This window comes from Peromyscus leucopus, chromosome 16_21 (assembly GCF_004664715.2).
Source record: "Peromyscus leucopus breed LL Stock chromosome 16_21, UCI_PerLeu_2.1, whole genome shotgun sequence".
NCBI classification, from domain to species: domain Eukaryota; kingdom Metazoa; phylum Chordata; class Mammalia; order Rodentia; family Cricetidae; genus Peromyscus; species Peromyscus leucopus.
The window spans coordinates 40,196,143-40,221,833 of NC_051084.1; the positions used below are offsets into that span (position 1 = coordinate 40,196,143).

Here is a 25,691-nt window from a genome sequence, read left to right on the forward strand (position 1 = left end):
CATCCTCAGAGAGTGGGGTGGATCCTCAAAGAACAGACTAGTACCCCTCTATCACAAAGGCCTTGCTACACAGGAAGCCCCATCCCTGTGCCCACAGCTTCCCTGAGAAGGCAGCGGAGGTCCCCGTCAGCTTCAGTAATGCTCCAGTGGTCCTTCCCTGCCTCCCCCAGGCTACACTGAGCCCACCTCCTCTCCTCTTCCTGTGTTCCCAAACCTGCAAGCGAAGTCAGGGCCAATCGCTCACCCCAGGCTTCCCCTGACAGATGTTATGTGCATCCATCCCAAACCAAGGTATATGTTACAATCCCTAGTGTGGAAATAAGACAAGAAGGATGCGCGATTCCAGGCAGCTAGCCCGAGGTTGCTCATCTTGAAGGATGGTTCTTGAACACCATCACCAGCACATCAAGCCAGAAACTGATTCACCACACAGGACTCCCGGCTCCCAGGCCTTGACCTTGATTTATTGGATAGTTGTTTCCTCCCAGAGAGAGGCTCTGTAGCTTCCTGAGCTGTGAGCCAATGCAGAAGGTACAGGAATTCCAGTCACTGGAATAGCTGGCAATAATCAGAATAACATTTCAGATGGCTACTTCCAGGTTCACAGCCCACCATGTTAAGACCCTTCCTGTCCGACGGCAGAGGGCACTGAGTCCCAAAAGTTCAGCTTGGCTGGAAAGGGAAGGTCTCATCCCTTTCATAGGCAGTTGGTTTCCAAGCTAAACCAGTCCAGAGAGCGGTCTAGCTGGTGTTTCCTTCATTCTTGAGGATGCAGTGCCCCCATGTGGCCATTGCCCAGCATAGCCACCAACAGGCTATAATAGCTATTTCTTCCCCCATCAAACTGTTGTGTGTTGAGCTTTGAGGACAATTTGTCCCTGGTGTGCGTGAGACCATAGCCCCCCAGCATGGTCTAAGCACACCCCTTCAGGGACTGCTGGGGAGGCTGTGAACCTTGTGTTCAGGGTGGCTGACTTTCAGGTCTGTTTTCTCCCTGTAGGGTACCACCCTCACCCCTTCATCCCCCCCAACCTGCATCTTAGTGACAGGTGAGACCAAGGGAACTGTTGTGTGACCTCTAGATGCAGGAGATGGAAATGAGGGGCTTTTACACAGAACAGAGGGTCTATAGGGATTGGTTAAAGCTATGTCCACATTTATAAGTGCAGGTGGGCCAGAAGTATTGAAGAAGTTTCTCCCAATGCCACCCAGACCATGTGCATGGATCCAGGAGGAATTGCATGTGGCTGTGGCGGCTGCTGACGCTTGCTGAGCTTGACACAGCTTAGGAAGGGTTTTCCCCTCCCCCACATAATCTTAAATCCCTGAACACAGGTAGGTGGATCGGTGGGTTATGACCTCCCCTTACCTCCCCTTTCCGCACATCACTTCCCTTTCTCTGGCTATAAATAAAACCTGCCTGAGCCACAGGGCACAGAGCTCTGAACCACCCCTCCTTGTGTCTGTCTGGTTCTGTTCTGAAACGGCAAATAAAGTCAATTACGATCCTGCAAAACTAGACTGTCGCAATTTATGTGGATTCTTAATTGTAAATGGAAGGAATGTTCTGAAACATTCTTTTCGAAGAGGATGACTCACCACTATCTGAAGTGAGAGAGACGAGAACACTAAAAAAAAAAAAAAAAAAAAGCTATTTTCCCCAAACTCTTTTTTTTTTTTTTTCTTCCCCCAACTGTTATTCCTGTAATCTCAAGGAGAAATTCTCCTGGGAATGAGTTGTGACTGTGAACACCTAGACAGTGTTGGTTCAATAATGACCAGTCTGCCATATATATCTCGTATGTGTGTGTGTGTGTGTGTGTGTGTGTGTGTGTGTGTGTGCGTGTGTGTACATATATATACTTGGACCTGCACAATCCTGATCTTGCAGCTTCCAAATCTCAGAACTAAATAAGCTTCCTTTCTTTATAAGAAGAGATTTGAGTATTTTGTTATAGCAACAGAAAATATGTTGTGGAGTATTATTTTAAGATGCGTTTTGTTTATGTTGCATTTGTTTAACTGTGGAACTGTGTTACTGTGCCTGTCTAATCTAAAACGCCTGATGATCTAGTAAAGAGCTGAACGGCCAATAGTGAGGCAGGAGACAGGAGAGGCGGGGATGGCAGGCAGAGAGAATATAGAGAGAAGGAGAAATCTGGGAGGAGAGAGCAAGCCAGGAGCCAGAGAAGGAGGAGGACCCCAGGGGCCAGCCACCCAACTACACAGCACGCCACAGAGTAAGAGTAAGAGTTACAGAAGTAAGAGAATGGGAAAAGCCCAGAGGGAAAAGAGAGCCGGGATAATTTAAGATAAGGAAAGCTGGCAAGAAAGAAACCATGCTAAGACCAGGCATTCATAAGTAATAATAAGCCTCCATGTGTGAATTTATTTGGGAACTTGGTGGCAGTTCCCCACCCCCCCCCAAAAAAGAGCTAAAAAGCAAACAAGAACAAAACCACACTGAGATCTTTTCTAAAATCCATCCCTCTCCCCACTCACCTTCCTTCCGGTCTTCCTCACTTCCAGTGTCCTGTTCCAGGAACTCTATTGGGTTTTGAAGACACAGATACCGCAGGCCAGTCCCTGTACTGACTGTATTCCCAGCCCAGTGAAAACGGCGCCATCGTGATGCTCTGCCACCCGGGGCCATCAACACCTGTGTAAACTTGAACATGGGCTTGAGGACCCCCTGGTGTCAGGGGCAGGGCCTGAGCCAAACTGAAGCGCACTGAGGTTTAAAACGCTGGCTGTGGCTCGAAATGCACCTTGGTTATTGACTGCCGCAGGCCAAAGAGAGAGCCTCAGGTATCAGGAGTCCTCAGATGACCTCACCCCTCCCTCTTGCTGGTGATGGGAGGGTGTGAGACACTGCTCAGGTTCCTTCCTGACTGAACAGTGGGTATTCTCCTATTCCTCTTTCCCCGGATGGACTGCTTAGGCTTCTGTAAGAAAGTACCTCTGACTGGGTAGCTTAAACAAGACCTTCGTTTAAACAGTTCTGGAAACACAAGGCTAAGGTTACTGGCTGCTCCTGAGGTGCCTCTTTGGTTTGCTGACGGCAGCTCACACGGTCTTTCCTAGGATTGTGCATCCCTGGGCTTCTGAGAACACAAGGGTTTGGATTCGGGCCCACACTCATGACCCCACTTAACCTCAGTTATCTCAAGCACATTTAAATTCCCATCTCTCCACAGTCCCATTCTAAGTCCCGGGGAGGTAGGATGTCAACGCGTGGGGTTGGGGGAACAGGATTCAGTCATAGGAGAATCATGCAAATAGGTCTAGGGTACGAGCAACTTTGTGAGAGGGCATTATTTCACCAACATGTTCAATCAACCCATCTAGACGGGGACCAAGCATTGATCTCTTTATCTCCAGGCCAGGAGAAACCCGAAAGCATGGGAGGGCTTCCCCGTTTGCCTCAGCCAGCCCCCCTGGGTATGGAGGGCTTATCATTGACAGGCAAGTCCACACAGCCCTTGCTTGTGCCCCGCGGGGTCTTTAATTGTCAATACCCCTCCACTCCTGATGTGGCCACTAGCTAGTCCTCCGATACTAGTTTTGGTTCTCAACAGTCTGCAGCCGGTGCATTCCACATCTGTGAACGATGTTACAGCTGGAAACCACCAGATGGACTGTGGCGCACAGAATGGTTATTAAGGAGAGTCCCCGGAACTGACATTGACGGACGAGAAAGGGAGGAGACGTGGGTCAAGAGAGCAGTCAAGTGACAATGCCAGCCCATCAATAACCTCAATAGCCAGAATGATCCCTCCGTGATGGCCTGTGTCAGGCAGAGCCAGCCTTTATAGACCCGTATCGATCCGTCGCAGATGTGAGCTGCTCAGGAAGTAGACTGACCATGGGCGAGGCGGCTCTCTGTTGCTCAGCCAGCTCTAAAAGGAGCAGGGAACAGGAGCCTGTAGACAGACAGCATGGCTGGCCGGTGGCCAGCGAGCAGCGTTTCACTGCAAGAGCCAGGGCAGTGCATCCACATGCTAGCTACCGTCCACACTAAGCCTCTCTGGTTTGCGTCTAAGTGTGGATTCTGGAAGCATCTCTGGCAAGATCCCCCTGTTGATGTGCCTTCTTAGGAGGAACTTAAGGAGGCAGGGTGTAGGTACATGGCTCAGGGGCAGAACAGATGCCTGGTCGTGCAGGAATTCCTGTCTCGGATACAGGTCCTTACAAAAAGATGATAGAAAGGGGGTTCAATGTCAACATCTTTGGCCGTGTTGCTGGACCTAGGGCTATCGCTGGTGTTCCACAGTACCCATCTATACTGTCCAGTCTGCCCTTGCCCTCAGCCATGTCTCAGCTATTCCCAGTGGCTTTCCTGAGAGGTGTGAGGCCCTCATCTTCTGGCTAGGGTAACTACACTTCGCCATTTACTGTCTACCCCGAACAAGAGACATCTCAGGGGGTCACCTCTGTTCCACATTTCTCCTTCCCTTCCCCAGTATATGACAGCATCTGGGCATCCCCTTCCTCTTTCTGGTTAGACACCACCTCTCCCATCAGGACCACAACTACTTCTGGTCATCCTTAAGTGCCCAGATTGAAACTGAAGTTCCAGTGTGTGATTCAGCCAGCTTTTTGTCATCTTTCCAGACAGAAGGCTCCCTTGAGAACCAGATATTTTGATCTTGAGAGCTTGCACGTAGGGCTTTGGGAAGCATGTATTTTCCAAGAGGTTACTGGGAATTAGAGGTACCACTCGTTGGTTCTCAGACCCTTGGGTCCTCCTCTATGGAGACAGAATACTTTGTAGATTGATTGACCCTAAGTGTCTCCTGCATCCTGGAGAGTGGCATTCTGTTCTTGTATCTCTTGAGCTGGCCCTGTGCCTTTGACAGGCCACACTGACTTCCTGTGAGCCTCGATGGTTCACATGGTGTAGTCCCCTGGTTACAGCCAGTTTTCATACCTTTATTCTGTAAGGAAGTCCTTTGACAATGATACCCAATGCTAAATAAACAAGCACTCTGGGGGCCCTCTAGCGGCGCTTCTGAAGAGCTCTGTGGTCAGAACAGGCAGGGGTATCTGTCTGTTTCTATCAGAATGAGTCACCGGCCTTAATAGGGTGAAAGAGGTCCGTTGAGATCAGTTTGTTGCAAGCTCAGACTCGTCTGTTATGGCAGATTGGGGATTTGTAGGGTAGACCAGGCTGATGTCAACTTTGGCAAATGAATGCCTGCACCATCAGACCCATTCACAGTCTCCATTTCTCCCACCATTGAGCCGGCCCTGGGGTGGCCAAAGTCATCTTGTCTACTAGGTCACGAGGCACCTCTTCTGTGGTAGAGGATGGCCTCCAGCAAACTAACATGAAACATGACGGCCATTATCCTCTGTCAATAGCCCACAGATGCTCCAACACCCCTCTGCATCAGACACCCTGTCCCGAATCTTCCAGGCCTTGTCCTTCCAAGTTCCTAACAGTAGGAAAGCTATTGGTCCTGCCTGCGGATCCATCTATATTCTCACTCGGCCTGCTTTCCTTCACCTACAAAGTGAACTGACAGGTTCCCTGCCCTCCGTTCTGCCCTCTATGAGGCGTGTCCTGCACAGTTCTTCCAAGACTACCCTTGAGTGGGGCTACATGGAACTGTCATTATTTCGATCATGTATCCATATCACGCCCACTTGGACATAAACTAAGCTTGGCCATTTTCTTCTTGTCGTCTGGTCTTATTTGGAATCCGTTACATAGCATGGGTATGAAGATGGAAGGGTGGCATTGGTCCATGAAAGCCTGGGTCACCTGTTTGTGTGGTGGCTGTGCCCTCTGGTCTTGCCTGTGTACAACTGTGAATATTCCTCCTCCGTCTTCAGATGGATTCTTGCTGTCCCACGCCACTGAATCTTTTCTGTTCTGCATCAGAGAAATGATCTTGAAAAGTAATGTTTTGTTATTATTATTGTTGATTTCTTTTTGTTTTTAGTCAGGGTCTCGCACAGCCCAATTTGGCTCTGAATTCACTAAGTGTGATCTTGACCATCTGACCTTCCTGCCCCGTGTCCCAGGTACTGGGATTACCCACAGGCATGCACCATACCGTCGATGTGGTGCTGGGGCTCAACTCAGGGCCTTGTGTATACCTGGTAAACATTCACTGAGCTACATTCTCAGCCCAATAGAGTTTTTTTGTTTGTAATGAAAATCCACCGATAGTCTATTCCCTTGTTTTTCTACTACTGAGTTAAGTAGTAGATGGAGTAGTAGTTAAGTCGTGGACTGATTCCACATCTCTACTGTGTTGAATAGCGTTCCTCCAAAATTCATGTCAGAACAGAGTCTGTGAATGTGGCTGTCTTAGTTAGCTTTTCCATGGCTGTGATAAAACACCATGACCAAAAGCAACTTAGAAAGGAGAGGGTTTATTTGGCTTACAGGTTACAGCCCATCACTGAGGGAAGCTAGAGCAGGGACCTGGAGGCAGGAGCTGAAGCAGAGACCACTCAGGAGTGCTGCTTACTGGCTTGCCCCCCATGACCTGCTCATCTAGATTTCTTCTATATACCCCAAGACCACCAGCCCAGGGGTGGGACCACCAACCTAACATCAGGATAGGTTTTCCCATATCAACCATCAGTTTGCTTACCCACAGGGCATTCTGATGTGGGCATTTTCTTAACTGAGTTTCTCTCTTTTCAGATGACTATAGCTTGTGTCATGTTTACAAAACACACACACACACACACACACACACACACACACACACCCATCACAGTGGGTTTATCTGAAAACACTGCTTTTGTGGGTGTAATCAAAGTTGAAGGGCGTGTTCTAGAAGGAGAAGGCCATCTGCGCATGTTGGGAGCAGAAGGCCACACGCTCATGAACAGGAGGTCCGAAACCTTCATGGAAGAGCCGAGGAACAAGAGGGACCGCTAGAAGATGCAAGGGAATTCTCCCTGAAGTTCACAGGACGCATGGCTCTGCCACCACCCTGATCTTCATCTTCTAACTTCTAGGATTCTGGAATGATGCAGTTCTAGTGTTTTCAGCCAGAAGTCTGTGGCAGTTTTGTTAGGACCACACCAGAAAGCTAATTTAATAGCCTGCACACATCTAGCCATTGACCTTGTTATCTTGGAGGGATTATTTATTAATGAACATTTACAACACTGTACGTTTCATCTACCCCAACAATCACATATTAGATACACAATTTCAGTTAATTAAAATGAACAGGCAAAGAATACAATGAGGTAAACATTGCAACATTTAAATTGGCCTTGTGGAAGAAACAACAAATGGGCAAATGTTGGTGCTAATGTCTTCCCCCCCTCCCCATCTCAAACAAGAAACAAAAGCGAATCTGGTGAATACGCCACAGTATATGAATGTACCACTACTGATCTCTAAAGCGGCAAAAATCTTGACATTCATTGATATGGGCTAAACTTGTTCAAACCTGCTCTAAATAAAAAAAAAAAGATTACACACAATTCTTAATTGGTAACAATCATTTCACAAGTACAAAATCAGTTGCTAACATCTCGTAGTAGAAATGGATGAGTTGTGAATATGCAGCTTTCCAGCCTACCTATTAACCACTTTCTCCAAAGCTCAGTGGGAAATAGTGTGTCGGGGTCCGAGCTGTATGAGAGGTAAGGTGGTCCAGGGACAGCCTGTAGACAGTAAAACACTACTAAAGTCAAAACAATGCTGTAAACAACGGAGACCCCAACTCAACCTGACAAAAGCCAAGATTCAAGATACCTAGCTGCAAACGCCATATTCTCCTGACTCTGGGACCTGACAAAGACTGAACGAAATAGAATCCAAGAAGATTAAAAAACCATTTCATCAAAACCTCTCCAAGAGGAGGGCCATGGGGACTGAAAGCCCTTGAAACTTCTCCCCTGGAGTTTTCCCACCGAAAACTAGCTTGCAGGCACAGACAGGAACGAGTCAGTTTCAGACTCCAGATTCCCTCAAACACCATAGAGCATTCTGAGCTAGAAATGAATCCAGGATGTCTCTTGTGGGGAATGAAAGGGCATTAACAACTTTACCTGTAAATCACTCTGGTCCTGAACTAGCAGTGAAGAGACAGACGTCTGGGCATGGTGGTAGATCTTTCAGTGGACTCAAGCCCATGTCTTCTCAGCTAGAATTACAGGGTCAGTCCCAAGTCAGAGTGACTTTCCTGTTCTTATTTAAACCAAAGATGAAAGCTCACAGAATGAGGAATTCTCTACTTCTGGGTAGGTGTCTGCCTCTGCTGCAGGCAGACACGGACGCCCTTCCCCCTTTTACATCAACCTGCCAATCATCCTCTCTCCTTTGCACCAGACGGTTTTCTCCCTACAGGCAGTCCACAGGAAAGAATAATCAACATTAATGGGGCTCTATGAGATTCTCCAACACAATAGTCCCTACGAATACCCTCGAGTAAACAGGAGGGAAAAGAAACAAGGCATCTTAGTTTGGGTTTCTATTGCTGGGATGAAACAGCATGACCAGAAGCAAGCTGGGGAGGAAAGGGTGTATTTGGTTTACACTTCCCACAGCTCGGTTCATCAACCAAGGAAGTCAGGGCAGTGGCTCAGCCTGCTTTCTCATTATCACCCAGGACCACAGCCCAGGGATGGCACCACCCACAATGGGCGGGGCCCTCCCCCATTGACCACTAATTAAGAAGATACTCTATAGCTGGATCTTACTGGAGCATTTTCTCAACGGGGCTTCCCTCCTTTCATGTAACTCTAGCTCGTGCCCAGTTGACACAAGACTATCCAGCAGAGCATCCTGTACCATGCTTGGTGGATACTAGAGCCATTTAATACCACAAAGCTCTAAGTCAGTGAGTCAGTAGGTCCCTGGAGCAAAAAGGTCATTTTTAAGGTGGAGGATTCAATTCTCAGGTTCCATGTCTGACTCTGTCTGGTTGACCGTGGGGCCAAGTTTGGAAGAAGATGCCCTGTTTCGGTGAGGCTGTGCCAGTGAACTTGTGAGGGCAAGACTTAACTCTTCGAGACACATGTGTTTTTATCCAGAAGGTAAAACAATCCGAGTTTCCTGACTTCCCTGAAAGAACCGTGGGTCTCTATAGGCAGAAGTTGGTATGCATGGATCTCGGGTCTCTCACATCTGATGTTTTTTTTTTTTTTTCTCAGTGTTTAGGAGTGTTTTCTTTTGCCACAGGAAGAGTAAAAACAAGGAATCTGCAGAAGTCCAAACAGACTGAACCCCACCCAAGGGAAGTAAGCCCCCCGCCCATTATAGGAGACAAAGCAGCAACCTCCAATTGTGTGTAACAGTCCCCATAACACTCACGTCCAACCAGGAGAGAACTAAATGGGTGAGGATGGAGATCTGGGAATAGTTAGGAAAACACTGTGATAGCTAGCTTTCCTGGGGCTTCAAACCCCAAGACCCCATTGTCTAAAGTCCCGAGGCTTTCAAAACAGTCCACGGTACTCAATCTCCATCCAGCTTTAGTTCATATTTCCAGTTGTGAGAGTGCGTTATTTCCTTTCCCGTTGCTCCGATAAACACTATGACCACGGCAACTGACAGAAGAAAGGTTTCCTTTGGGCTTATGGTTCCAGGGGGCGAGTCCATATGGCGAGGGAGTCATGGCAACAGGTTGGCCAGAGCAGGAAGCGGAGAGCTCACATCTTCAGTTACAAATGTGAAGCAGGGGAGCACACCAGAAGTGGGGTGAAGCCATACAGTCTCCAAGTCCACCCCCAGTGACATGCACCCTCCAGCGAGGCTCCGTAACACTGGCCAGACAGCGGCTCCAAGTGGAGATCACGTGTTCAAATGCTGGTGTCTATGGGGGTGGGGGATGGGGGTGGATTTCTCATTCAAACGAGCACACAGAGAAAGTCATTACTGTTTGTCTTTTCTCTGGAAAGCCACCAGCACACCTGGAATGCAGCACACGGTCTACTAAAACCGCGCCTTCTTTTCCAGGTACTGCCATGGGGCCTGGCCGCCCTGCGAGCACAGTGTGCAGCTGGTCTGTCCATACGCTCTCCCACTAAAGAGGGCTCTGAAAATGACTCTGGCTACCACTTAGAGCGATTCACAGAATGCCAACGGGAGCCGATGGAAAAGCATCCGGGTGGAAGGCAGGACTATCCACTAGGGAGGGAGCAATCTGATGGCTGAAGGAATTCCTTCCTCACCAGGGAGAATTAAAAACTATTGCAGTTTGCTTTGGCCTACAGCAGAGAGAAGCAAAAAGTCCTTCTGGATTTTTTTTAATTATTATTATTATTTTTTTTTGGTTTTTCGAGACAGGGTTTCTCTGTGTAGCTTTGCGCCTTTCCTGGAGCTCACTTGGTAGCCCAGGCTGGCCTCAAACTCACAGAGATCCGCCTGGCTCTGCCTCCCGAGTGCTGGGATTAAAGGCGTGCGCCACCACCGCCCGGCCCTACTTCTGGATTTTGTGGGATACGACAGGTTCCAAGTCCTTTAACTTTCCTTCACTTCCGTAGGAACTCAGCATGAGCCCTGGCCTTGAAATCAGGATGAGCAGCTTTGGGCCAGATGAAGCTGGCCTTGTAAACAACCCCCACTATCCGACTTCCAAATTACACTAGGCCTTTCCTGTCATTTGTTTGTGAGCAGAACCATCAGGAATCAGGGGTTTTAGGCAAGGAGTGAATGGGGAGAGTTGAGGACCACTGTGTGCTGTGCACTTGGCCTATCTGGAGTGGGCCCTTTCTGTCCACAAATATTATGTCAGCAACTCAGAGAGAAACCATCAGGCAAAGTGTATGCTGCTGCAACCCAGTGTGAACAACAGAGAACAGAACTCTAAATTCTGAGTTGGCTCAGGCCACAGAGCTTGCTCAAGTTTGCCATAGGGACAAGAACAAATCAGGAGACTTTTTAGAGAGCTACACAGCTACTCACGAGCTTTAGCATTGTCTGCAGTTCTGGCTGTAACTCTGGAAACAGGGCTTTGCACGTCTAGTGGAGGGCTCTTCTGTTGCCTGATGCTGTTACACATCGCCACTGTTAAGACTGAAGCCCACGTAACAGAACCCGAAGACCACCTCCACTCCCAGCCTGACTTGAGCGCTTCCCCACACGACCCTAGGCAATGGGCCTCTGATTTGTAGAGAACCCGGGACAATCCACTTTTCTCTCAATGGCATCCTTCATTCACTCGTTTATAAATTAAGTACAATTCAGAGAGAACATCTCCAGCTGGGTTGAGCGCCACGGTGGCATTCTAACTTCATTATTTTGTGCCACAGAACTATTGTAACAAGCAGTTTCCCCCGCAAAGCCTTCAGGGAGTCCTGGTCTGCTACTGCGCAGGGGCTGGAGGTGTGATGTGGAGCCCAGCGTGGGCGGGGCAATCAGACCACATTCCCTTTGGTATTGAAACCCCGAACACTTGGGTCTTTCCTCTTCGAATCACTGTGGTGTGGGCTTTTCCACAAGAACCCTGGGGGGTGAGAAGACTCTAGAGAGGCAGACAGACTCAGGACGAACAACATAACAGCTCTGAGGCCAAGAACTCAAGCAGTTATAACACGTGACAAGTCAGGGGCGAGAGCAGAGCCTTCCGAACACTCACTCAGCACAGACACTGGAGACGCCACCATCACACTGGCTGGACACTTCCGGAGGGAAACAGTAACAATACAACTTCCTATTTGTTTTTTTCCAAATAAAGCAGGAGAATACGTCAAACTAATCTCACGAGTAAATTCTAGTAAAGGATTTCAGTCACAGGGGTTGCAGTTTTGTTTTATGTAGCTGAGCTGATGTCATAAATGCCAAAGAGAGTTGAATGGCTAATGCACGGAATTGCTTGCCCAAAGGGCTTTTAAAAAAGCCTCTTTCGAGATGACATTGAAGATTCACAGTAAATGAGATGGGTGTTGGATTCTAAGACCCACTATGGAGAAGTTGAGTTTCAGTGACTGGAAAGAACAATAAAATACATTATCACTGTGTTCATAAGATCTTCCTAATAAAATGCTTGATGGATTGATAAACCGTCAACATTTTGTATAATCAAGTGTACTTCTAAACTAAAACCCCACACCTTGAAGGAATAAAGCAGAACTCATCACTGGGGTTTGCTCAGCAGGGTCTTGTCTGTCAGGATTCTCACCTTACAGACTGAGCAGCTGATGTCTGGACAAGCTGTTCAGGACAGCAGCAATGTCTGGGTATTCCCATCCGTATTCCCAACATGCACTGGAGGTCGGGAATGACACCTACATTACCTGATGGAAAATTCCCAGTTGAATACACATAAAACTTTGCTTAAAAAAACAAGTTTGGCTGTGTGTTTGACACCCCAATGCACATACAGTTTTAACTCATTTTTGATTACTCTTTTGGAGTGTTTATAAATATATAGTCTCAAAATAACTGCTATTTTCAATCTTTTCTATGCGCAAGATACATATTGTATTTCCACGTTCATTTAATTACAACATGCAATTTACAACACCTGGAATGATAGCAGGACATGAAACACAAACACAGCTCCGTCCAGTAATTACGACTTCTTGGGTAAGGGCTGGACAATGATTCCATTCCTTAAGTTTTGTCAACAGGTTCACAGCGACACACAGAGCCCAAGTCCTTTTTTTGGGGGGGGGGGCTTGCTTGTATTCGAATAGATCTGTTTCCACTTGAGAATGTGGTTCTCACTTGCTGCCTAGCCACTGGCACACACGTTTTCCATCTATCATGTCAAGATGCTGACTAGGAATGTAATCACGTTCGACACGCAAGTCACATGTTAGCCACGTGTGCGTCCCAGGCTGGTAGTGATCTGGACTCTCGAAACATCTGGTTCGAAGAGATTTTTCTCATGGGGTTCCCAACTGCCCCTTCCCCTGGAACTTCGGGCTAACCTTGAACAGTGTCAGAGTCCGACAGCCATACTTCTAACGTGTGAGAAAATCGGTATTTGACAAATGTCCCATTTATCACCTTACGGACAACAAGCATTTTTACAAAGAGCAGTGAAGACGATGGGAACTTGTCCCTGCCTGGAACTCATAAAAACACAGGGGTTTCCAGCAACCTTACGGTAGAGGAGAATCAATTATCTCTCTCTGTGTTGTTAGCCAGCTCCTGGCGACTATTCATCTTACGTGTGATGATGACTAGTATCCGTCGGATGGCAAGCAGACGCTCTTTCAAGGAGGCCATGCCGAGAATGGCCAGCTGGGCCTTGCGCTCCAAAGGCAACACAGCCAGAATCCACCAGGACCAGGCAGGGCCGCTGGAATTGCTCTGTGAAAGACACGAGGGGATAAGCAAAATGAATGCCTATCACACAGGCGTTCCCTAATTCAGTTTTTTTGTTTAACCAGAAAATACGGGCATGAACGGCCCATACATTCTGTTGTAGGGGTAGGTCACGACTCATCAGGTCATTAAAATGCAGAGTTCCAAAGGTAAAAAGGAAAGGATACGAAAGAAAGGACTTGCTGAGAGAAACGTGTTCCTCAGAGAAACTCCATGAACGATCTGTCTGTGTTCTCCTAAGTGTCCCGATAACAACGTACACCCATCAGAAAGAAAGATCACAAATGTCACCTCTAGGTACCAACGCTGTATGGGATTGCTTTTTAAGCTGTAAGTGGGCTAGCTATCGCTTACTGTTATGAAGGTCAAAGGTGTTTGGATAAGTTTGAGTGCCATGGGAAAGTTGACCTTAAAGCCAATGTGGTAAAGCATGTGTACACACATCACTACATGTGGTAACTCTTGTGAATTTATACATACAGATAATATATTTAAGTTTTGTTTAGGTACATGTGTATATGATGTTAGTCTTTGTTGCATGTAACCAAATGAGCATTCCGGCCTGAACTCTAAGCAAACACAGATAGATGCTCAATCGGTTTCTGGTCTTCCTGGTACTGGAATGAAGACATTTGAGCCTAAGCCTCTCTGCTGACAAGGTTTGGATTCTCCTCTACTCCCTTTAAAGAGGTACCACCCCGGAGCTAGGGACAATGGACCCCAGTGGCTTTAGCTTTCGAGTTGAGTAATTTCACCGGAGGATTAGGAATAACCCATTAACCAAAGCTCAAAGGGGCATCTCAAGCCACTGCCAAGAAGATCCTGGCCTGCCCTTCAGAGGTAACCTCTAACCCAAATGCTGGGCAAACACCACGGGACTCAAACTCTTCCCCTTCCCGTATCCCACGAGATGGGGAAAAATCGGCAACATGCTCAGTGAGAAGCTCCTCACATAAAGACTCCTCCCTTAACTAAAACCCTCGTCACTGGCAGGACTACGGTCTTCAAAGATCTCGCGGCCTAACGACTCAAGCCTGTGACTATGCACTGTAAGTGGAAATGGGGGCCTTGGGAGATGTGATGAAGTCATTACAATGGGAAGATTATCCTGGGGCACTGACGTAGCCACAGGGATCCTTCCGGGGCTGTGATCTGGGGGGAGATGGGACATAAGAGAAAGAAAGGGCTAGAACTGGAGCGCGGCTGGCTTTGCAATGCCGAGGAAGGCCGGCAGCTTCAGGGGCCAACAATGCCGGAAGCAGTCTCTCTTACAACCACCAGAGGGCGATGTGCACCGCCAAGGCTATGCCAAGCCTGGTCCACACCTGCGGGGCTTCTGACCCACACAACTGTAAGATAACACACGGGTGTTGCTGCAGCCACCACGGCAGTGACAACGTGTCACAGCAGTGGTGGGGGCACGTCCACCCGTCAGAGATTGATCTGAATTGATCAGTCTAATTGCTTTCCTGGGAGTGGTAAGAAGGGGTAGGTGGCCAGGAAGGACTTGGAGGTGATTTTGGACTCTAAAGCATTGCCTCCTAAGCTTTATCCACTCATGACATTTTTTTTTTTTTTTTTTTTTTTTTGGTTTTTCGAGACAGGGTTTCTCTATGTAGCTTTGCGCCTTTCCTGGAACTCACTTGGTAGGCCCAGGCTGGCCTCGAACTCACAGAGATCCGCCTGGCTCTGCCTCCCGAGTGCTGGGATTAAAGGCGTGCGCCACCACCGCCCGGCCCACTCATGACATTTTTAAACTAAGAATTTTTTACAACTCTAGGCAGAGTTACCCTGCATCTACTAATACAGATTGAGCATTTACTACTAATAAATACATTTATTCTTAAACAGTTCTTTTATATACACATAATTGTACCATTTATTAAAGGGTAAAGTACATTCCACACTAATTAGATATATGTGACTGCTTATTTTTTCACATAAAATATAAATCTCGGTTGAGAATGAAATACTGTAAGACACAGAGCATCATCGATGTTTTTTCAGAACCAAATGATACTCTGAATTTAAAATAACTATCAATGTCGAGAATGCCAACTTCATATAAATACAGTGTGCTTAGGGTCATTTCAGCAAATGCTGGAATACTGTTCTAATCCCAAGCCAACATTTATTTATTGTTGTTGTTGTTTTTTTTTTTCCAATGAAAACCAAGCTAGCAACTGTGCTAGTTAGCTTCACCTGTTGCACTGACCCAGCCTGGCATCATCTCAGGGAATCTCAATTGAGGGATTAGCTACATCAGATTGGCCTGCAGCCACAAGACAGTCTATGAAGCACTGTCTTTGATTGTTAATTGATGTAGTTGGGCCCAGACCACTGTGGGCAGCACTGTCCCTAAGCAGGTGGCCTGGATTCTGTAAGAAATTAGCTGCTTATGAGCAGGCAAGCAAGCCAGTGAGCAAGCCAGTGAGCAGCCAGTGAGCAGCCAGTGAGCAAGCCAGTGAGCAAGCCAGTGAGCAGCCAGTGAGCAAGCCTGTGAGCAAGCCGGTGAGCAGTGTGCCTTCATGGTTCTCCTTCAATCCCTGTTTGACTTCTTGCCTTGGCTTCCCTCAGTGACAGACTGTCTGTCACCTGGAAGTGTAAGCCAAACAAACCTTTCCTCCAAAGTTTCTTTTGGTCACAGCACATCCTACAGCAACCGAAAAGAAACTGGAAGGGTGACCCAGACAACTTTCCAAATCAAGCATTCTGATCCAAAGACACACGGATGTGACAGAGACCAAGAACGATGGTAGGAGAGGACCGAGTCTTTGTTTTCTGCAAATTAAACCATGATGTTGCTGTAAAAGCAGAAAATCATACGTATGGGGGACAAAACACTGCAACATACAACGTGCACACGCCTCGACTCTTGGGTCAACAAGATTCAGGCAGCATCCACTGGCACTGTGCAGCATGGCAGCATGGACAGGCAGTGCAGAGTAATACACTGTGTGCTCAGAACCAAGGCTGCAGCGAAGACCCTGGCCCAGCACAAGCCAAGCGAATGCTGCCCCAAACATCCCAAATTCACCATGCACTCGACTTAGAATTCATGTTTGATCATGGTGCACTCAGAAACCTTTACCTTTGGCAAATTTTTCTTAACCCTCACATTTAGTTAGGTGAGCCCCAGAAGGAGTTCATCCACTGTTTAGGAAACTTGTATTGAAAGCCCTCTTCTGAGCCTGAGGAACAGCACTGAGGTACAGGGTAAGACAAACACACACACACACACACACACACACACACACACACACACACACACACACACACACACGAGAGCCAGAAGACAGAAATGGATGGGGGAAGACAAAACGCCTTTCACTTTATACTAAACATGTTGACAGCCGGTCCTCCCCCTACATGCACGATGTCTGCCATCCAGATATGCACCTATGTGCAGCTGGCAGGAACTACATACTTCGTAACAATTCCAAACCTGAGCAGCTCTGCCATTAAATGGCCAGGCATGGTGCTTAGATATATATACTCCCTGAACTGTCCCATTGGTTTCCTGAAGGGCCAGCAGCAACAGAAACTACCAGACAGCTAACAAAGAACTAGGGCTTCCAAGGTCATGATGACCGTGAGGCTTTCTCTTAAGGCAGTGAACATCTTGCTTGGTATGTGCAAGGCAGAGATGCAAAACATGGTGTGTATGAAGCAAGGTGGTGGTGGCCCACGCCTTTAATCCCAGCACTCAGGAGGCAGAGCCAGGCGGACCTCTGGGAGTTCAAGGCCAGCCTGGGCTACAGAGTGAGTTCCAGGAAAGGTGCAAAGCTACACAGAGAAACCCTGTTTTACTGTTTTAGAAAAAAAAAAAAAAAAAAAGGTGCGTTCGAGCCAATGGAATGATTTTTGTTTGAGGCGATCTTCATGCACAGCTAGAAAACATTAATGCATCCACTCTGCTACACGAGGCACAGGGTGCCGTATTAAGTTTCCTTTGAGCAGCTGGTGCACGAGCTGGCTCGTCATCACGGTGGAGTCCGGTGCCACGCTGCTGAATTTCCCGTCAGAACGATGAGCCTCGTCACAGTGCTGCACTGGACACAGCAGCATTGCATCCAGCAGCACTGCAAGAGGAAGGAGGAAACGCCTACCTGCGGCTCAGGCTCCCTGTCCGGCATCGACCCAAAATGGCTGAGGATTTGTTTTTTCATGTGATCCTGGAGAGAGGCGAACCAGGAAACGGACTGCTGGTACACCGACTCGTGGAGGGCGGCAAGTTCTTCATACTCCGGGCCTTCCACCTGGCCAGAGGAGAGGGGGGAATGTTTCGGTCATCCACGCAGACACCAGGTCTCCGCACGTCGGCGACCTCTAACAGCTGAGTGGGTTTGTGACATTGACTCCTTCGCTACCTCCGCAAAAGGACATGTTTACTATAGAAATGTTGTGCTTGTTAATATCTCTGAGACCCACCAATTGCACTGTGATTTTTCTCTGAAGACTCTAATGGGAGCACATATTCAACATTATAAATAATTAAGTTATTTAGCCACATACATAAGATGCACGTGTATATCCTGACCTTTGGACATCCTGACATTTTATTTTTAAAGTGCCAGTGATATCAATATGTATGCAGAGGAACTGGCAAGATGGCTCAGTGAGGAAGAATGTGCAACACCAAGCCGGGCCACCTCAGTTCGATCCTCAGAACCCTCATGGTAGAAGGAAAGGGCAGACCCCTGCAAGTTGTCCTCTGACCTCCACATGCACACTGTGCTGTGTGGTATGTGTGTGTGTGCCTGCACACACACAAAATCACAAATAAATACATGTAAACAAGAGACTTTTGTGTTGGGTATTGTTGTCTCTGGATAGTTTCCCAGAAGCAGAACAAGGAGTCAGAGTCTGGTATCTTACAAATGGTTTTCCTGATATCAAATCACACTCCAGGCACTGTGCTGGGACCACCACATCAGCGACCGCTCAGCCACGTTGCCATGTGCCACGCCTGGCTTCTGGGACTCTGTACTGTCCAGCCAATCATTGAGCGGCCCCTCTGCCCTGCCTAGGATGGCCTGGCAGAGCAGGACTAGCACTTCGAGATATCTTAGCTTCCTCGCTGGCTCTCATGTGTGCATGGCAGCCAGGATCACAGCCTTGGAAAGCGGAATAAACCACCTCATGTCTTTCCTGGATAGAAAACTCTAGCAGCTACGAAGCCCACAGAAATTGTAACCAACAGAAAGAACCCTCAGAACCCCACTTTTAGCTACTGATGAGACAGTGTGGAGATCTCTACATATCTTTATGAATACCTATTCAAAATACTTTGCTTATTTGTCAAAATATGCGTACTGATATTTTTATGAGATAAAAAATGATTCTTAAAGGCTGAGAGATTTTTATGCTGGCTTTGGAAGGCACTTTTAAGCACTACTGTTTTATTTTATACCTCATTCTGAACCATACCAGGAATCACTGTTTGTGACTCAAGTGCTGGTCATCTCCATATTTTTAGTATTTCCCCCCCAATTCTGTATTTTATATGTATGGATGTTTTGCCTACATGCATGTCTGTGCATTTCCAGGGAGGCTAGAAGAGGTCAACCTGAGATACAGGAGGTTATGAGCCACCACGTTTGTGCTGGAAATCGAACTTGGGTCCTCTGGAAGAGAAGCCAGCACTCTTAACCACTGAGCTATCTCTCCAGCAACTCCCACCGCGTCTTAATAACTAACACTATTGAAAGCCAGGCTAGCACAGTCATTTACATATGGTCTACTGCTGCTTTTAACCCTAAGAATAGAAACTAGTAGTTTGCAACAGAGACCACATGGCTTGCAGGGTCTAAAGAACAACCTTCAATTTGTGTCTATAGGGAACTGAGCCAGGATATCTTCCATAGATACCCAAGTCCATATAAAATAATATATCATTTGCATAAAGCCCCCACACATTCATCCCCCTTATATTTTGAGTCATCTATAGATCACTTGACCTAATAGAAACAGTTGTTACATTCTATTGTTTTGTTTTTGAGAGGGTGTCAAGCTATGTTGCCCAGGCTGGCCTCACACATGGGCTCGATCATTCTTTCTTCCTCAGCCTAGGGAATCTAGGACTACAGATGAATGCTACATGCAGCTATACCCTGTTGTTTAGAGAATAATGACAAGGCAAACATGCCTATACATTTTCTTTAGAGGCAAAATTTATTTTTTGTAATACTTTCAATGCACCATCAACTGACTCTGTGAAGAAACCAGAGACAGAATGTCAACTGACATTGATCTGGCCTTTATAGGAAAAGTGTGCCAGTCCCCAGGCTAGAATATCAACCATGGGAGCAGAAGCCCATGTTCCCTAAGGGCAGTAAGGGCATTTTATTTTAGGAGATTTCTCTACCAGCTCTAACTCAAGTAAAAATGCATGTAGGGTAAACAACACGTATGTAGAGCGCTGGATTAAGAAAGTAAATAACACTGTGAGCACAATGGAGAAGAAAACAAGATGGGTGATAGTGATGAGACCCCAGTAAAACGATCCGCACCTTCTCATCTTCCAGGTACTCGATGTCTGCTGTGTTATAACCGTCTCTGTGGCGGTGGTTCAGGACTTTGAAGCGGCTAATGCCAACTGCATCCACAACGGAGCTTCCATCGGGAAAGGTTCTGACATCCTTTATCTCCAGCATGCAGCCGTATTCTGAAATCCTGAAAGGACGGACGGGTTGGGAAAGAGACAATCGTGTCTAACATTCAGATGCCTTCGCTTCCCCTGAAGTCTGCCTTCTAAAAGGGATGCAAAGCCAGACCGAACAAAGGGTGTCTCTCCATCAGGCCAGCAAGATTATCATCCCGTGGATAATGCGTCCTTCTGTTGAGTACCACCTACACATACTGGAGATGGTGGCTGGGTGGGCAGAGGCCCCAGGCCTCAGCGTCAAATAAAGTAGAGCTCTAGAGGGACCCAAGGCATGGGAAGAGACCAAATCTTAAATGTGGTGCTTTAGCCCTTTGGCCTGGCCATGTTGGGGATGCAGTAAGCACAAGACTTGGTGTTGATCAGACACTCCGCTCCCGGCCCACAGAGCATCCCCCCACTTTCATTGCTTTGTCCTGATCAAAACCCTGAGGCAGGCAGTGTACAGTCACTGTCTATGTCTCTCTGCCTCCCCTTTACACTCCGCCATTCCACATATGATCCCAACAGGAGCCACAGATACCCTCCAGGTGGCCACAATCAGTGGGCACATCCTGCCACTGAACTAAGACCTCCTACCCTCTGTGACCTCTCTGGTCCACCACATTGCTTTCCCCCTGCCTCCTTCTTACATGCTGGGACACCCAGGAGGGATGGCATCCTTGGCTGCATCTATTCTCACTGCAACTTTCCCTAGAGCTCTTCCCGTGTTCGATACTAAAACTCTCATCAGCGTTCCGGTGATACTCATGATGGTCCACACAGCGGTACATAATACGTACCCGCTCAAGCCTCACAGAACAGGGAGGCTTATTTAAGATTCCAGTAAGATTTAGAGTCAAGATTTGAATCCTAAGATGCCTGTTTCCTAAGTTCTTACAGTGAACAACTGCACTATGTACCTCCCAAACTAAAGACGAATATGGATTCTAAAGTCACAAACCACTTCCACGTCTAATACAATCTTTCCCTTCCTGGTTATCCAACAGAATCATCTCATTCCTGCCTGTTGGCGTGCACTGTGTTTTCCTAACTACTGGTAAACAACCTCCGAATGTCAGCTCTCCCATGTCTGCCTCAACTGTAGAGCACATCCCATCCAGGAGCATCTTATCTCCTCTGTTGAGTGTGGCCAACTTCTCCTCCCTGCAGCTCTCAGAAGATGCAGTCTCGTTCTGTTCCACGAAGGGCCATCAATGTGCTTTTAAAAACTAGCCGGATTCCAACACACTACTGTTTCTCTGGCTTCCCTTCATGCCCTTTGCCAGAAGGACTTGTGTGCCCTCTGCTCTCTGACGTGTTTGAGAAGCACGGTTGATCATTCATCTGGCTCATTCTTCTTCTTGCTCTCTTGCTATAATTGCAGCAGCTTTCGTTATCCTGCTTTCATTGACTTCTGATGAGCCCAGATGGAGCACACACTAATTTCCTAAGTCCTCACGTGCTACTCAGCATCTTGCATTAACAAATCATTGCCTGCTCCTAACTGTGAAAATACTCTCTAATATTTTCTATTAATTATTTTTACATTTTTCTGATTTACAGTTTTCACAACAGGAATTTGTTAAAAAACATATATGTAATAATATAAAGTGTGGAAGGGATTCTTGCTGTCCTATTTAGACTGCCCATGTGAATTTGGAGTTCATATTTGAGCGGATCTGTACTGATCTCCATGTTCTGTTTCTCTGCTGACTATGGCTTATGACTCTGCTATCTCTTTCTGATCATTTGATTTATTCAAAACTACCTGGTCTTGGTCTCTTTCCCTGTCACATTGATTCTAAAATGGGCAAACAAAATCCTTTTGGGATATGGATGGAATGAATTAGTTGGATAGAAATGGCATGGAGTCTTATCATCCATTAACAGAGGCCTTTCAGTTATAGCTTCATGGATGTGAATCAACAAAGTTTTAGGGTTTTCTCATACATGTGTATTCTCTTAAAAAAATGACTTATCCCCAGGTATTCGTGGTAGAATATGTTGAGTGGCCCCTAAAATACATTCTCCTCTTCTTCCTGGGCACATGGACAGACTACACATCCCACCCTTCTTCACAGCAGGTGTCAGCATACGGGAGGTGGCCTTTTCCCCTCCAGAGTCCTCTAGGAGTACATGTACCACCCACTGGTATTTGAGTATGACGTCGTCATCTCCGTGACTACGCAGCAGCGGTAAAGTCTCTCTTAGGACAGGAAGGGACTCTCCAAAGAAGCCCCAGCAGCCTGCTGCCTTGCAGCATCCTCTCCAGACCACTGAGGTGAAGGAACAAGAAGAGAAGGAAGTCACGTGGCACAGTTTGCAGAAAACTGAACATTTTAGAGTTGTGGAGAGGGAGAAAAGCTTCACTGGTAACGGAACCATTTTCCTAAACCAGAAAGGGCGAGCCAGCGCCGTCTGTGTGCAGATGGGCAAGAAGAGAATTGTAAGCAGAGGGTGGTGTGGAGGATGGAAGCATGCGCTTCCAAGAATTCGGACGGCAACATGGAGGTGGGCTAGCCAATGCAACAGCTGAACAGAAGGAGCAAAGACGAGGAGGGATGGGGTGGTATTTTGGCTGGCCTTGAGCTAATGCTTTTTGAGAAGAAATGGCCACTACTAAAGATTTCCAAGCACCATCCTTAGCTGTTCTTCCAGAAAAAGAGGAAGCCTGATTTTCATTAGGACCCTGGAGACACGGTTTCTTACCCGGCGTTCTCGGCAGATAGGCACATGCCGAACCGCTTGGTGCCAGTTTCCATGCATCTTCTTATCATGAGCCGATAGCGGGGCTCGAAGACATGGAGAGGGCAGGGAACCGTCGGGAAGGCCATGGCACACACAAAGATGGGCACGTCTCTGGTCAGGCTGCAGAGCAAGGGAAAACGTGAACTGAGACGCTGAAGCTGTTCAGAACAGACGTGAGCCATTGCTCCGACAGCCAGAGAGGCCAAACAAAACCTGAGCCTGGCTCACGGCTGAGAGGGGACAGCCAAGGATCCTGGCACGAGTCTGTCATATTTAATTTGATGAGAGAGAGCATCCCGAGTTATATTACGGTACTTGTAAAAGTTACAGCTTTGAATTACACTTAAAAATACTGCACAAAGCAAAAAAGGACACAGTAGACCAAGGCATCAAGTTTTAAATAAAAAGTGGAGGGTGGACCAGGTCTGTATGGAAACACACACTGTAACCAGCTGGAGAGAGGAGATCTCCATGAGTCATACATAATCCTGCTTCCTGTTCTGATTTTTGTCTTTCCAAGTAGAGAGTTACTCAGTTACAGAAAACAAGTCCACAATTTTCAAAAAACATACTTTGAAATATTCCTTATAATTACTTACAATTATATGTCCACAAAAATTTTGCAACTTTTTTTTTTCTATTTAAACATCAATAAATTCTGTTATGAAAAAACAAAATCTAAGGTAAGGCTCGTGTCAAGGAAGATTTTCCTCATTATTCTGCACCAAGGACCGACTTCAAGTGGCATCATCACTTACTGTGATAGTTCCGACATTTCTTCGTCATAAATCCTCTTCCTATCAGACAGCTCCTCTGGTAAGTATCGGAATATCAATTCTTCAGCCAGAACAGTTACATTAAAATTTCGGGTTGCCAACAACTGTAACAAAAAAGGTGTGTTAAGTGACAGCAGAGAATAATGAATCCTGAAGGGCAATGCTTAGCAGTGAGTCTGGCCTGCGGGTTTGTTCTGTACATGAGAGAAAGGGGTTGGCTGGTATTTGCTGTTTGGGTGACTAGTGCTTCCTGGCAATACAATAAAAACTGGAAGCTGGGTAGTGGTGGTGCATGCCTTTAATCCCAGCACTCGGGAGGCAGAGCCAGGCGGATCTCTGTGAGTTCGAGGCCAGCCTGGTATACAGAGTGAGTTCCAGGAAAGGTGCAAAGCTACACAGAGAAACCCTGTCTCGAAACCACCCCCCCCCCAAAAAAAACCCATACAAACAAACAAACAAACAAAAAAACCCAAAAACCCCAAAACTGGATACTTGAAGTCTTTGTCCTTAAAGGGCTTATATTTAGGAAACTTCCAAACTTCATTGATTTTTTTTTTTTTTTTTGGTTAGCACACAGAGCGACGGGTATCACTGTGCCATTTTCATCCACATACATGATGTGCAAGACTTTGCTTCTTCACCCAGCCCTCACGAGACAGCCGGAAAAGCGCAAGCAAAAGGCTTGTGTTACAAATGGTCACAGAGGCAAGCTCTTGCTTTCATGAGCACAGGGAGCCATCTGCAGGTCCCTGGATCCCTGGATCCCAGGACCATGGGTGCATTAGAGAGCAGGGGAGGTGTGCCTGTCAGCAGGAGATGATAAGAGCGTGGGGGAAGGCCACAGAGGCACTACCTAATGAACCGCTGCACACAGAATGCGTTTAAGGCATAGAACAACACTGATAATCGTCCTGCGACCCCTGAAAAGTTTAGAAATTTGCAATGCAAATGCAATTTAATAATGCAAGCGCATCATGCAACATACTAAGGCAAGTATGTACGAATGCTTTAGAAAGGTTTTAATGACGAGGACATACTTTAACATGTTTTGGCAATGAATTTAAAAGTTATAATTGCAGCCGGGGGGTGGTGGCACACGCCTTTAATCCCAGCACTCCGGAGGCAGAGCCAGGGGGATCTCTGTGAATTCGAAGCCAGCCTGGTCTACAGAGCGAGATCCAGGACAGGCACCAAAACTACACAGAGAAACCCTGTCTTAAAAACCAAAAAAATAAAATAAATAAATAAAATAAAAATAAAAAGTTATAATTGCTTTAAATTTTATCTCATTTTAATACCCTCTCCTGCAATGTCAGATTTTTGTTTTGTTTTGTTTATATAAACGGACTCAAGAGTTTCTATTTGGGTTAAATATCAACAAATAGGTTTCCTATATACCTAAATTTTACTGGATTTGGTTTCAGACCAAAGACAGCAACAACTGATGATTGGAAAGGGCATAAAAGGGACTGGACAGCAGTATGGAACAATCCGGACACACACTAAGTGCACCATAATGTATTAAACCGTTAGGAGGGAACATGCACTCCAAACGCAGATTCTGCTAGCTTTTTTCAATCTAACTCAATGGTTTAGATCTGAAAACGACTTTAATACTCGGCTACTTCTGCATCTAATGCTCCCTTGTATGTTTTGGTTGATGAAAGAGGTGGGAAATGATCCATCTTAGATTAAAAAAAAAAATCTGATTTTAACAAGTAGATGGTGGAAGAAAAGCACGAAATGTCTACCAAAGAACCAGAAGAGGGGCCTGTTCATCTCACAAGTCACTTGCCTCGGAAAGCTTGTCTTTGCACAGTGGACAGTGTGGAGCATGGTCAAGGCAGCGCTCAAGGCATTTCAGGCAGAATGTATGTCCGCAGGGTGTAGTCACAGGTTCAAAGAGCAACCTAGAAAGAAGATCATGGTTTTCACCAAGATACATGCAGAACAGACTCTCAGATAAGCTGCCTGTTTAAACGGATACCCCATGCAGAGTCCATACAACCGTGGAAGTTGTTCATATCCACTCCTCCTTTACATTTTCATTCAAGTTTTAGAAAACAGATCAATTATTATTGATATGTATTGTGCTGGCGAATGTTATGTTCATTTGACACAGGCTAGAGTCATCTGAGACGAGGGAACCCCAATCAAGAAAACGCCTTCATAAGATTGGGCTGTAAGCAAGTCTGTGGAGCATTTTCTTAGTGATTGATGTATGGGAGGGACCATCCCGTTGTGGGTGGGACCACCTCTGGGCTGA

The 25,691-nt window shown here is 46.7% G+C and overlaps 1 protein-coding gene across 1 annotated transcript in view; it reads right to left on the reverse strand.

The window, feature by feature from the left end:
- Positions 1-12,581: 12,581 nt before the first annotated feature.
- Lonrf2 (LON peptidase N-terminal domain and ring finger 2) overlaps positions 12,582-25,691 on the reverse strand; it is a 31,248-nt gene continuing 18,138 nt past the window's right edge. The window contains exons 7-12 of the mRNA XM_028865745.2: positions 25,221-25,335; positions 23,408-23,529; positions 22,611-22,769; positions 19,768-19,930; positions 17,365-17,514; positions 12,582-13,240 (exon numbers count right to left, since the gene is read on the reverse strand). Coding sequence (XP_028721578.1) covers positions 13,046-13,240; positions 17,365-17,514; positions 19,768-19,930; positions 22,611-22,769; positions 23,408-23,529; positions 25,221-25,335 — 904 coding nt within the window. The 3' untranslated portion in view covers positions 12,582-13,045. The remainder of the gene's footprint in view (positions 13,241-17,364; positions 17,515-19,767; positions 19,931-22,610; positions 22,770-23,407; positions 23,530-25,220; positions 25,336-25,691) is intronic.